The sequence below is a fragment of the Carassius carassius genome, chromosome 38 (assembly GCF_963082965.1).
Source record: "Carassius carassius chromosome 38, fCarCar2.1, whole genome shotgun sequence".
Lineage (NCBI taxonomy): Eukaryota > Metazoa > Chordata > Actinopteri > Cypriniformes > Cyprinidae > Carassius > Carassius carassius.
In genome coordinates this window covers 2,421,433-2,435,132 of record NC_081792.1, presented here as the reverse complement: position 1 = coordinate 2,435,132, position 13,700 = coordinate 2,421,433, and the positions used below count along the sequence as shown (strand labels likewise).

Below are 13,700 nucleotides of genomic sequence, written 5' to 3'. Positions count from 1 at the left end.
TTGCAGAAACATGCTCTTTCATTGAGCCATACCCCCACAGACTTCTGTGCTTAGAGCCAAAGATTAAACTTTGTCCACATGATGAGGAAAATCACTTTAATTCCTAAATATAGCACAACATTACTGATAAAAGAAATAAAGAAAAAGAAGACTGCATAGCTGTTTCTTATAATTTGGTCTTGGTTGCATTAAAGTTTATACAATGCAATAAATGTTTGAGTAAACAGAGGTGATGGGGAATTTGGATATTAAAACGTAACATTTTAATTGTATTCTGCTGAAATGAACGAAATGATTTGAAATGGGATTTGTTCATTTTGCTGAACGCGATTCAAATAACCGAGTCAGTGAAATGATCCGAACTCCCGGATAAAGTTATTCAAAAATCCTTTGTTTCTGGAAACCCGGACCAGTTCATCAAGACTTGTATATCAGCATAATTATTTAATCGTTTTCCGACATTATTGAAACTCTACAACTAACAGTATTGTACTTACCGAGTTTACGAGTGGGTCGCTCGTCGTCAACTAAAGCAAATGTAAACTTTAGGCGCCCTATGTCACGGGTCATCGCAAAAACCAGGTGTGTAGCGCCCTCTATTGGTCATCTTATGCTTCAACATGCACAAGTCAGGTGTAGTTTTATTTCATTAAATAATAATTTAATTTTTTTTTCCAGAAAGAAGAGGGATAAAAGCATGGACTTGTATCACAGTTTGGCTCACCTCCACATATAAGAGTCTAATAACAGACCCTAAATATGATTAGATAGGCTAATTATACTTGACCACTGACCTGTTTGGGGTTTCTTATGCAGTTTATGCAGTAAAGCTAGAGCATAGCCTACACCAATTTATGCTGCAGAATGCCTAATAACGTCAAAGAGTTCAAAAACTTCTGTTGCAACGTAATCCTTACAAAATCTATTCGTGAGATTACATTTTCATTTAGTCATTTAGCAGATGCTTTTATCCAAAGCAACTTACAAATGAGGAATTAATACAAATGAGATTATGCATTCAATACATTTTAATTTAAACAAAAGCAATGTCTTTTTAAATAAATTCATGATGATAATATTTTGTTCTTGAGGGGAAAAGTTTGGGTAAATATAACTTTCCAAAAATTTTAAGTAATTGATTATGCGCTTATGATGGTTAAATAACTATAACATCTACAATCACATTTCAGACCACTGATACTTGGATATACATATATATATATATATATATATATATATATATATATATATATATATATATATATATATATAAAATTAGTATTATTATAAACATAACAATATTACAAACACAACATTTCCAGCAAAAGCACATATTACACAAGTACAATCAATTTTACATAATGCATCATACATAAACCAAAAAGAAGGGAATAAAACAAAAGGAAGAGGAGAAAATGGGTATCAAAACGAGTATATGTCATGGTACAGGGAAGATCTCAACACATTTCTTAAAAAATTAAGTACTTTTTTTATTATTAATTATTTTTAGTGATTTGATTAAATGTTCATAACAAATCTATAAAAGTAGTTAATTTTTTAAGAATTTTTGGTTTGTGTAAATAAAATTTTTCCATAAGGATAAAAAAGTTAACAGTAGATTCTAAAGATTTGTTTCGGTAAAAAAAAAAAAAAAAAACCTTAATGGGTAAATTAAAATCCATATTAACTGTAGAAAAACAATGGGAATTCATTATTCCAGAACAGCAATGACACATTAGATGCAAAAATAGATTACAAATGATTGAGAAAGTTGACAAATAAATGTATTACATTTTTTTACTTAAAAGTGAAACACTTAAAACCATAATTGAATCAGAATCAGAATCAGAATTAGCTTTATTGCCAGGTATGTTTACACATACGAGGAATTTGTTTTCGTGACAGAAGCTCCGCAGTACAACAGAATGACAGCGACAGAACATAAAAAACATTACAAAAGAATATAAAAATACAAAAAATACAAATAAGCAGATAAGAAATGACAATATACAAATTTACAATTGTAGGCAGGTATATTACAAAAATGCAGTTATTTATGTACATGTATATTATGTGCAAAATGTAACTGTATACTAAGTATGTGTGTTAGATAAATTAAGTGTATGTGAATATAAATATAAAGTGTAGTGTGTTCAGTGTGTATCAGCTGTTCATAAGATGGATTGCCTGAGGGAAGAAACTGTTCCTGTGTCTGGTCGTTCTGGTGCTCAGTGCTCTGTAGCGTCGACCAGATGGCAACAGTTCAAAGAGGGAGTGTTCTGGATGTGAGGGGTCCGGAGTGATTTTAACAGCCCTTTTGCTCACTCTGGATAAGTACAGTTCTTGAATAGATGGGAGAGTTGAACCGATGATTCGCTCAGCAGTCCGGACTACCCTCTGTAGTCTTCTGAGGTCAGATTTAGAAGCTGAGCTGAACCAGACAGTTACTGAAGTGCAGAGGATGGATTCGATGATGGTGGAGTAGAACTGTTTCAGCAGATCCTGTGGCAGGTTAAACTTCCTCAATTGGCAAGGAAGTACAACCTCTGCTGGGCCTTTTTCACAATGGAGTCAATGTGAATGTCCCACTTCAGGTCCTGAGAGATAGTGGTGCCCAGGAACCTGAATGACTCCACTGCAGTCACAGTGCTGTTCATGATGGTGAGTGGGGGAAGTGCAGGGGGGTTTCTCCTGAAGTCCACAATCATCTCCACTGTTTTGAGCGTGTTAAGCTCCAGGTTGTTGAGAGTGCACCAGACAGCCAGCTCTTTAACCTCCTTTCTGTAAGCAGACTCGTCACTATCCTGAATGAGGCCGATGAGTGTGGTGTCATCTGCAAACTTCAGGAGCGTGACAGAGGGGTCCTTAGATGTGCAGTCATTAGTGTACAGGGAGAAGAGCAGTGGGGAGAGAACACAGCCCTGGGGAGCTCCGGTGCTGATTGTACGGGTGCTGGATGTGTATTTTCCCAGTCTCACTAGCTGCTGCCTGTCTGTCAGGAAGCTGTTGATCCACTGACAGACGGAGGTGGGCACGGAGAGCTGAGTTAGTTTGGGCAGGAGGAGGTTTGGCATGATCGTGTTAAAAGCCGTGCTGAAGTCCACAAACAGGACCCTCACATAGGTCCCCCGTCTGTCTAGGTGTTGCAGAACATAATGCAGTCCAATGTTTACTGCGTCGTCCACAGACCTGTTTGCTCTGTAGGCAAACTGAAGAGGATCCAGCATGGGTCCAGTGATGTCCTTCAGGTGGGCCAGCACCAGTTTTTCAAATGACTTCATGACTACGGATGTTAAAGCCACAGGCCTGTAGTCATTTAGTCCTGTAATTTTGGGTTTCTTTGGGATGGGGATGATGGTGGAGCGTTTGAAGCATGAAGGGACTTCGCACAGCTCCAGCGATCTGTTGAAGATCTGTGTGAAGATGGGGGCCAGCTGGTCAGCACAGGATTTCAGACAGGCTGGTGTAACACAATCTGGGCCTGGTGCTTTTTTCCTTTTCTGCTTCCGGAAGACCTGGCGCACCGCATCCTTGCTGATCTGTATTGCAGGTGTGGGGGAGAGGGGGGATGCAGGAGGTGTGAATGGTGAGAGCGGTTGATTGGAGAGGTGTTCAGGGTGGATTGCAAGAGTTGTTATTGGTGTGAACGGTTGTGTGGAGAGGCATTCAGGGTTGGTTGCAGGAGTTGTTATTGGTGTGAACGATTGTGTGGAGAGGCGTTCAGGGCAGGTGATGGGTGTTCTTTCAAACCTGCAGTAAAACTCGTTCAGATCGTCTGCCAGTCGTTGATTCTCCACAGTGCTGGGGGATGGTGTCTTGTAATTGGTGATCTTCTTTAGACTTTTCCACACTGATGCTGAGTCGTTCGAAGTGAACCGAGTCCTTATTTTTTCAGAATAATTCCTCTTTGCCACTCTGATCTCCTATAGTTGGTTTGAACATGACTCATTAGCAAGAAAAGCTTTCATCAGCCATATCAATCCACGTGGAAAAGCCTTTATAGCACTGTTAAAGTCTTTAGATGGGACAGGACATTGGTAGTTATTCATAAAACATTCATAAGATAACATTACCATTAGTGCAACAACAAAACGTTTTTATTAAACCATAATAAAAGACTGATCTACTTCTAATTTAAAAAATATAGGGGAAGTGTTTACAAAACTTTTCCCTCGGTAACAGGGACTGCTGGTGAAATTTAATAGGTAATTTACTAGTGGAGTAATTACATTTCATTAAATAGAGAGAGATAGAGAGAGAGAGAGGGGGGGGGCACCTATCCTTCTATATATATTGACTGGCGCATCTTTTAACCAGTTAATTTCAAATGTTGTTTGTATCATCACAATTCAGTACTTCAAGATCCTTCCATCACACATTTTCTTTGCCAAAACACATTTCGTCAATTTGTGAGATCTATAATTCCAAATAAAGAAAGAAAAATCTATATTCAGATACTTCGATAGTTTTGAAAAGCCTTGCAGCGTGGTGACGTGCGAATAAACAAAGTCCACGATTGGTCGACTGGACGCCGACGTCACAATTCTATCTACAGAGTCTCTGTTTCGCTTGTCACAAAGTAACCGTTATAGTTTATCAGGCGATAAAGAGGCGAAGATGTTTAATGTCTAGAGCAGTGAGTATCTTCTCGTTCTGTCAGGCGCCGCGCGGAGACACCTAAAACAGCGCCGCGGGTGCGCGCGAGCTCTTCCGCGTTGGCGAGCGTCCACGCGAAACAACCGTAGGCAGCGATTATCGGTTTATAGGCGAACACGCGCTGCACGGCTGACGGCATGTCACTGCTGGACTCTGACGACAGCTACGATTTAGTCTTCAAAATCGTTCTTGTTGGAGATGTCGGTGTCGGCAAAACGTGTGTGGTGCAGCGCTTCAAGAGCGGTATATTCATCGAGAAACAGGGGAACACGATCGGTGTGGATTTCACCATGAAGACGCTGGAGATCCACGGGAAGAGGGTTAAGGTTAGTACCGCGGTCCGAGAGCTCTTTATAGTTCTGTCTTATGATTAAAGAGCTCATTAAGTGTCTCTTCATTGGCGAGTTTCCTTATAAATCCACATTTGGTCCCAAAAATCTCCTTCGCATGTTTAATGTTGTTACTGTAAGCCTCATCACATTCATCTAGGGTTTGATTCGAATGATTCATGTTGTTGTTGTTGTTCGTTTTTAAGCTGAGAGGTGTTTTAATAATAACCGCCGCGAGTTTGATGTTTTGTCGGATATCGTGTTAACTATTTTAATACGAGGACAGAGCGTTTCCTTTCCACGTTGACACTTTTGACGTGGAGGAATACAAGTCAAAATACTGTGAGGTTTGTTGTTGGCTTTATGGCTTAAAGTTGTGTCACTGGACAGTTATGCAATAGACAAGGTGCTTGTTAAGCTGTAAACAATGTCTCAATGAAACAGAGTCCGTCGAGACTAATGGACATTATATTCTAAAACACGGATGGAAAAATCATAAGCATAAGCCAAAACACGGATAGTATTTTTAGCTGGATTTTACAACACTGACTCTTCTGGAAGTCTACCTGGGCTTTTGTTGGTAGTTTGGTAAAAAAAAAAAGATTAGTTTCCTATCAGATGTCCATAAGATGTTTATGATTTAGACTATGTAAAACTGGTGTCTTAAAGGTACTGTAGTGAGCACGTAAATACGCTCCTGACATTAGTCCAGTGTCCAGCCGGCTGTTGGACGCTAGCTCAGCCAGTATGGGACTCCATTGTGAAATCTCACTGTGTATCATTGGCTGACTCAGCAAACGTCAGCACTTTTTATTGTCCGTGTCTAATGTCTTTTACCATGCCAAGATTATTTGCCTAGTTTCTGCTCATGTACAATCCTTTACTATCTAAATATGCTTTCCATTTACAATAAACAACAGCAAACATCATCATTGTAGTGTTGAGTTGGGCATGACCAATTCTGTAATTTGAGATTGAATTATTGACAATGCATTAATTGTACGTACAATTTCAAGAGTGTGTGCAATGTATAAGCACGATAGTAGTTCAATACAATAGATATGTAGATGAATATTTTGTGGTATAGTTACAGATTTGGGATACAGCTGGACAGGAGCGGTTTCGCACGATCACACAGAGTTACTACCGCAGCGCCAATGGTGCCATCATCACTTACGACATCACAAAGAGAGCCTCTTTCATGTCTGTGCCCAAGTGGATGGAGGATGTGAAGAAATATGGCGGTTCCAACATTGTTCCTCTGTTAATTGGTGAGTGATAAGCTAAAGAATGACTGTGCCTGACATGTCTCCTTTATCAATTGTTATTGCTTTAAAGAAATAGATCACCCTAAACATTAAAATTTGATGAAAATGTGCTCACCCTCAGTTCATCCCAGATGTGGATGAGTTTATTTCTTCATCAGGGGCTGGATTCATGAAACATTCTTAAGAAGACATTTCTTGTGTACTGCCGTTTTCTTCTTATTTTCTAACTTTAGAAAAAAGTGAAGAATATTTTGTATTCCCAAAAATTCATCTTAAGAATATTCTTACCTTTTTTTTAAGATTGTTCTTAAGACACAACCTAAGAACAATTCAAATTCTTGAAAAGAATCTTCTTAAAAATCATCGTAATTAACTTCTTAAATTTAGGACAGCCCCAGACTTGTCTTAAATCCCAAACAATTATAATTATTTAATAAATTTATTGGGTTATTTCAAATTATGTGTTATATTTAAGCATTATAACAACAGCTACATATAAAACATATTAGGACTAGGGATGAGCATGAGTTTTCTGAAGGGACAGCGATGACTGATAATATAAACATGATCGCTCATTATTAGGTGTGTGACTTTGACGCTGATTTTTGCTGACTTCAAAACTCATTAGCAACTCTAAAACGAATCAGATAGGGAGCGTTAATTAAACGCAGTTAATTTTATCTTATAAATACATCATCTTTGGCAGTATTCAGCGCATTTGAATGCTCAGGACGCATTTGCTGTAGAAGCACGGACTCAAATACTGGAAGCATTCACTCAGATGAGAGCGCAAAAACACGGCACAAAAATGAATGAAACATTTTAAAAGTAACTGTTCAAAAACAGGCCGCATTAAAAACGTGAAGCTGAGCGCCAGTCAAAGTCGCGACGAAAATATACAGTCTATGGTGCGTCAGAGAACAGTGTGAGTTTAACAGTGCGTCATGTATTCATTCAGATAACGGCTGTTATTTTCTTCTTAAGAAAAAAATTAAGATGTTCTTAAGAATATATTTGAAAACTTCTTAAGAATTTTTCAAGAATTGCATTTAAGAACATCGTGGAATTTATCTTAAGAAATGTCTTAATTTATTTCTTAAGAAGATTTTCGTGAATCCGGCCCCAGGTTTAGAGAAATGTAGCATTGCATCACTGTCTCCGCAATGGATGCTCTACAGTGAATGGGTGCCGTCAGAATGAGTTGAATAGAAACATCACAGTAATCCACACCACTCCAGTCCATAAGGTCTTGTGCAGCCAAAGGCTGAAACTCAACTCAAGTCCATAATTGATAATAACTCCAGTGAAAAAGTACATATAGTCTGAATCAGGAGAGAAATCTGACCAGATCAAGCACCGTTTCCGAACAAAAACATTCCGAAACATTGATGTTTTTATCAGCTGTTTGGACTCTCATTCTGACAGCACCCATTCACTGCAGAGCATCCATTGATAAAACACTGATGCAGTGCTACATTTCTCCAAACCTGATGAGGAAACAAACTCATCCACATCTGGGATGGACTGAGGGTGAGCAGAATTTCAGCAAATGTGCAGTTTGGGGTGAACTACTCCTTTAAAGAAACTGTTTTAGGAAAGTCTCATGATTAAATCTGTTAAGCACTGTTAAATACCTTTTGTATCCCAGGTAATAAATCAGACTTGACCGACTTGCGTGAAGTTTCATTTGAAGATGCACAGACCGTGGCTCATCAGCTGGATTTTGTCAGTGCCATCGAGACTTCAGCCAAGGACTCCAGCAATGTGGAAGAGGCATTTAACCAAATGGCCAGTGAGCTCATTCTCAGACATGGCGGGCCCATGTTCACTGAAAATGTAACAGACAGCTTTAAACTCAGCAGCAAGGATGTGACCAACGAGGGCTGGGGATGTGGGTGTTGATGACTGTTCAGAAGGCAATAAAGAGCTTTGGTTCTCACCACTCACTCAGTTATATAAATTGGGTCTTGTCAGGCAGACGCTGGATTTAAAGCAGGAGACAAAGACCCTCAAAGCAGCACCATGTGATTTTATAACTTAAATGTGAAGACACTGGGTAGAGACTATTTTGATTGCCAAGCACAAAATCATAACCAGCCAAAATTCATGCTCAATTATTTTCTTTAAATTTAGGCTTGAAAGGACAAGTATCACAGTGTCAAAAACCAGTAGGAAGTTTCCAATTTGTTTCTCCATTGAACGCACAATTACTGTGAGATGTGACCCAATCAGATGGTGTTTGATTTTTAATGTGCAGTTATGTGTAGCAAGAATGGATGGGGCTTCCTTGAGCAACAGCTTATAAATAGAAACCAAGCCGTTGAGAAAATATCCCATGGCTGTTAAGGTAACACATGTACAGTATACGTGACACATGTACATCTTTGTACTGTATGTTTTGGTTTCCCATGGAGCTTATCCAGGAAACATACCACATGTGTTTGATGCAAATGAAACAAGGATGTGACACTGAACTATTTCACATTCCTTTAGTAGTAAATGAAACGTGTCATCTAGCCAGACTAAGGTCCACTGCCCCTTGCTTAGTCTTCCTTATAGTTATGTAACTGTTCCAAGACCTTCTGTAACAGCGGCTCAGCAAGGCTTAAGTCATTGTCATCGATATTCCTTCATTTTACAGCTACTCAAGATTTCAAGTGCAGATGCAGCAGTGATGGTGTGAAAATGTTGAAATGGACATTTGCACCAGAACACAGAGACCAATCCCTTCTATTCCACGGAAGGGAGCTTCTGTTTGTAACTTTCCCTTTCTCCTGTTTTGACCAGAGATCTCTCATTCTCCATAGATTTGACTGACCTGAATTCTCAGCAAGGTATCAACAGCCACAGTACTAAGGCATTTTACCATTGTTTTCAGTAAATTTTTAAGATTTAAAGAAAATGTTTAAAAAATGCCAAAAGAAAAATGTAAGAGTGCATTCAGATGTAAAGGTAGCCAGGTACTGTGGTAAAAGATGGCCATCCGCAGGTCTCTAGGGTACATTGGTTTGAATACAGTGTGGTTAACGCCTACCATGATGGGTTACTTTACACTCTAAATATGAACTATTTTGTGTAAATGTGTTTTTATAAACTGGCCAATTTGAAAAATGCAACCCTTTTGACCTGACATTTTATCATAGATGTCACATGGGCTTTGGTATTTTGTATTTTGCATTGATTTAGTACCACAAAGCCTTGTTAAATAACAATAGTATAATAAGCTAGCTTGCAAAAAGCATTTTTTTTTATAATATTGTACCATGAAACTAATTTGACGATTGCACTATTGAATTTGGAAGGAACATCATTCTCAAGTAAGCCATTTTACATGCAATAGTGTATTTGTATTCGCCTGCAATATCTTTCTAAGGTTAAGAGCTCAGTTTGGTACTTTTTATATAGCACTGACCGACACATACGTCTTTTACATAAAGAAAAAAAAATAGGTCTTTTAAATCAAAATATATATTTAGGAAATGGTATGGTGGCAGCCTTTGTGTAGTTTTGAAACAATAATTCGCTTTTTCATTATACAGAATTGTTGATGAAGTATTAAGTGAAAGAAGACCGTATATGAAATATGATATTGACAGGTGTACTGGAAGGTAAATCATTCTTCAGATCATTTATAGTGCCTTTAATATTGTTGTAGTATTGTCTTCATGTTATTGCTATGCATTATGCTGTTTGTCAATCAGTTAAATGTTTTGAGAAACATGATCAATTTGTATTTGGTAATAAATTGTTCTATTATCTTTTTATCAATAAAATTAACTTGTATGTAAGACTTCAAGGATTTACTACAGAATTATGTTTGTTTTAAATGTTTAATTAACTTGGGGGGGGAAAAAACACTTCTTTAATGGTCACATCACTACCTCCAAGTTCTTAACCAGATATCTGTACAGATTATTCCTCAGAGGTTAAACTTTATTTGATTTATAGTTTCAAGTGACAAGACTGACAACTATTTGACAGCTTTTAATGTACTACCATGATTTTGAACTGGTAGATTTGTATATTAGAGTTGCACAGCATCATTTACTGATAAAATCCCCCCCAAAAAAGAGAAGAAATCCAAGTGGATGGCTTTTATTTTCTGCAGGTTGTTTTGTCTCAGTGCAAATCTCACCATAATGTTACAGAAACCAAAACAAACATTAAATAAGCTAATAAAAAAATAATGGAGGCATAACAATGTAACAGTTACCTATGTAACAATGGCACAACGAAGATAACAATACTGAACATGATGAATTAATATGAGGTATTACACAAACAACTCCATAAAAATGACCTGTAATGCTAAAACGACAAAACAGCAAGTTACTGTAATATGATGTTAAACTTAACTGTGAAAAAAATGATAAAGTACTAATGGTCTATTAAAAAGGCAGACTGATAGCCCTTGCGATCCAGGGGTGCAGAAGAGTAGCTGTCGGAGCTGAAAACTGCTTCCAGGAGGTCACAGATTCAATCCATTCTGGGCTTCTGCCACAGTTTTCCCTCATTTTATTCATCCCACATCAGTCTAACCATGACTCAGTGGCCTCTCTACTCACACTAGAGAGTAGAATATGCAAATCTGTTCAGTCAGAGCATCTGAAAAAATACTGTTGGTCCACGAACACTTGACAGGTAAAATGAAATCATGCTATCCAGTAAAGCTAAATGCCACGAGATCTTTAACGATCGCTCCTGTTTTCTCAGTTAAGCATTGTGCTTCTCTGTGGAGGTCTTCTCCATTAAACACATACTAAGATGGAAAGGCAGATTCATACAGACTGTTGATATTAACATCACTATATATACGTCACTAAACGGCTGTCCCGAACTTCTCCATCTCAAAGATGAGCTCCACAGCAGCGTCCACGTCCTCCACGATCTTCTCCGGCTCCACCAGAGCGGGGTCGAAGCGGAAGTCGCGGTGGCCGTGGAAGACTGTCTCTTTGATGCACTGGCTGGCGTCTTTAGGTAACTCCATGTGGGGGTTGTAGACGCCTGTGCACACCAGGATGGACTTGCAGGACGTGGCGGAGGGCGACGCAAGCTCACTTTCCCAGCCGTTGTCCATGTCCACCTGAGGGACGCTGGCGGGCGTCCCTGCTCCAGTCACCATGTTTGCCACTGCTTTGGTGGACTTCCTGGTCATGCGTTCATCGAGGTAGCGGTTGTAGAGGTTGGCACCATAAATATCAGTCATCAGGTTGTCCCTAAATGCATATAGAAGATTAACAATTCCTAAAAATGTCCATTTCTTGAATATTTGACAGACACATTTGGTATTCTGTTTTGTTTTCTGTCATGTTTGATTTGTTGTACATTTATTATTTGTATTCGTAAATTTATTCAGTTGTTCAAAATTGATGTTTGCGAGAGTAGGATGGGGCCCAGCACAGCATAGCTGTTGCTTTGTGAATTACTTCAGCTGTCATGTTTCCAGTGCTTATGTAGTGAGTTTTACACCAGTGAAATAAAGTGAAAGGAGGAGTGAGTAAAAAAGTTTGAAGCCAGAACAAGCGTGAGACCAAGAATGGCATCAGTTTTCACGGTTCTAGAGGGCAATAGACTTTCAGCAAGAAAACTAAAAGATATCTACAAACTTTCTGGGCTTGGCCTCTAAATATTACTGTCCACAAAATATCTTGTAACCCTTAAAGGAGTAGTTCACCCAAAAATTTTCCTGAGGCCATCCCAGATGTGGATGAGTTTGTTTCTTCATCAGGTTTGTAGAAATGTAGCACTGCATCAGTGTCTCATCAATGGATGCTCTGCAGTGAATGGGTGCCGTCAGAATGAGAGTCTGATAAAAACATCACAATAATCTACAGCACTCCAGTCCATCAGTTAACATCTGGAGAAGACAAAAGCTGCGTGTTTGTCATGAATTTATCATTTAGACATTTTTAGCTTCTGGCTAAAAACAAGACCATAATCCATTATAACGCTCCTCCAGTGAAAAAGTGTTCTGGTCTGAATCAGGAGAGAAATCTGCACAGATCAAGCACTGTTTAAACAGCTCTAAACTAATCTGTGACCGGATTTTTTTTTCACTCTTTGAAGCATTATAAATATGGACTCATATTTTAGCTGGAAGCAACTGTTTGAAGTTAAAAACATCTTGATGAATTTGCTTATTACTTTCACACAGCGTTTTCGCTGTGTATGTCATTAACTGCTGGACTGGAGTGCTGTGGATTATTGTGGTGTTTTTATCAGCTGTTTGGACTCTCATTCTGACGGCACCCATTCACTGCAGAGCATCCATTGATGAGACACTGATGCAATGGCACATTTCTACAAATCTACATCTTGGATGTGCATTGACAACAAATTTCCCTTTTTGGGTTAACTATTCCCCAAACTATTATGATCAGACATGTACTGTGCAAAATCAATGTTAGATTCTTATATATATATATATATATGTATATATATATATATATATATATATATATATATAAATGTGTGTGTGTGTTTTAAAACAGTTGTTTTATATATTCTGCTTCAGTGTGCATATGTCATGCTGGGAGAAATCTACTTGCAATTTTAATAAGAACAAAACTAAAGGATGGTAATATCAAATACTGAAGTGATGTAGTTGTTAGAAGTTAAGTGATAAAATCTGTCTATGGCATTATTTTTGAGAACACGCTTTATTTTTTTCACAATGCTAAATTTCTCCAAGTGTCTTAAGATGTTTCATCTCTTCATTACATACTGAACAACTCTTAGATCAGGTATGTATGTGGAGCATTTGTCAAAAATCTGAATGTTTTATTGAAAAGGAACGTATGGAAAAATCAAACATGCCTAAGATATTTGCATAGCACTGTACATTTCGCTCTGGAAACTGAATATGAGAAATAATATCCAAAGCATATAACAGGGTCGATTTTGTGTTTCATATTTGAGACCCTCTCACATCCGCACTTAGGAACGTTATACAGTGTGTCTCACCCGATAGCATACAGGGATCTGATCGGCGCCCTCCAGCCTCTCTCAGCAGCTTGTTCTCTAATGAGGAACTCAGCAAAGTGGTAGGTGAGTTCACTGGGCTTCCCCATGAGGGCCTCGTACTTCAGGTCTTTGCCAGTGATCTTCTTATAGATGTTCTCCAAACACACCATGAAAGTGCCGTGACCGAATCTGTTGATGGGAGATTGTCAATCTCAGATCTTTGGAGGTGGCTTTGCTCAGTGTACCATTACTGTTCACTTCAATGCATCATACCTACATTGTCTACATGTACAGTTTTGTTCAAAATTATTCAACCCCCTAGAGACTGCAGTACTTTACAAATACAAGCTTTTCTGAAGATCCAGGATATAATAAAACTTGCATCTATAACAGTTCACTGGCATATTAAAAGTGATATTGTCAATATATAATGTAATATATTTGAGTTATAAGATTTTTTAGTAATACTGCTATGTCATAATTA

At 38.3% G+C, this 13,700-nt stretch overlaps 3 protein-coding genes across 4 annotated transcripts in view; 1 reads left to right on the top strand and 2 right to left on the bottom strand.

Annotated features, from left to right (window-relative positions):
* The window catches only part of mkrn2 (makorin, ring finger protein, 2), a 160,556-nt gene that overhangs the window by 63,002 nt on the left and 83,854 nt on the right, over positions 1-13,700 (bottom strand). The window lies entirely within an intron of this gene.
* Positions 4,537-8,193, top strand: rab43 (RAB43, member RAS oncogene family). Its single transcript, XM_059528926.1, has 3 exons — positions 4,537-4,982; positions 6,073-6,256; positions 7,902-8,193. The coding sequence occupies exons 1-3, from the start codon at positions 4,794-4,796 to the stop codon at positions 8,153-8,155; spliced, it is 627 nt and encodes a 208-aa protein (XP_059384909.1). The 5' UTR covers positions 4,537-4,793; the 3' UTR covers positions 8,156-8,193.
* The window catches only part of zgc:77375 (uncharacterized protein LOC402927 homolog), a 31,804-nt gene continuing 28,436 nt past the window's right edge, over positions 10,333-13,700 (bottom strand). For both annotated transcript variants that reach the window (XM_059528925.1, XM_059528924.1), the window contains exons 7-8: positions 13,217-13,405; positions 10,333-11,469 (exon numbers count right to left, since the gene is read on the bottom strand). In XM_059528925.1, the coding sequence (XP_059384908.1) occupies positions 11,073-11,469; positions 13,217-13,405 (586 nt within the window). In that variant the 3' untranslated portion in view covers positions 10,333-11,072. The remainder of the gene's footprint in view (positions 11,470-13,216; positions 13,406-13,700) is intronic.

Coding starts and splice junctions, on each gene's coding strand:
- rab43 (XM_059528926.1), top strand. CDS start 4,794: ATGTCACTGCTGGACTCTGACGACAGCTACGATTTAGTCTTCAAAATC. Junction 4,983..6,072: donor TCCACGGGAAGAGGGTTAAG/GTTAGTACCGCG, acceptor TTTGTGGTATAG/TTACAGATTTGGGATACAGC. Junction 6,257..7,901: donor CATTGTTCCTCTGTTAATTG/GTGAGTGATAAG, acceptor TTTGTATCCCAG/GTAATAAATCAGACTTGACC.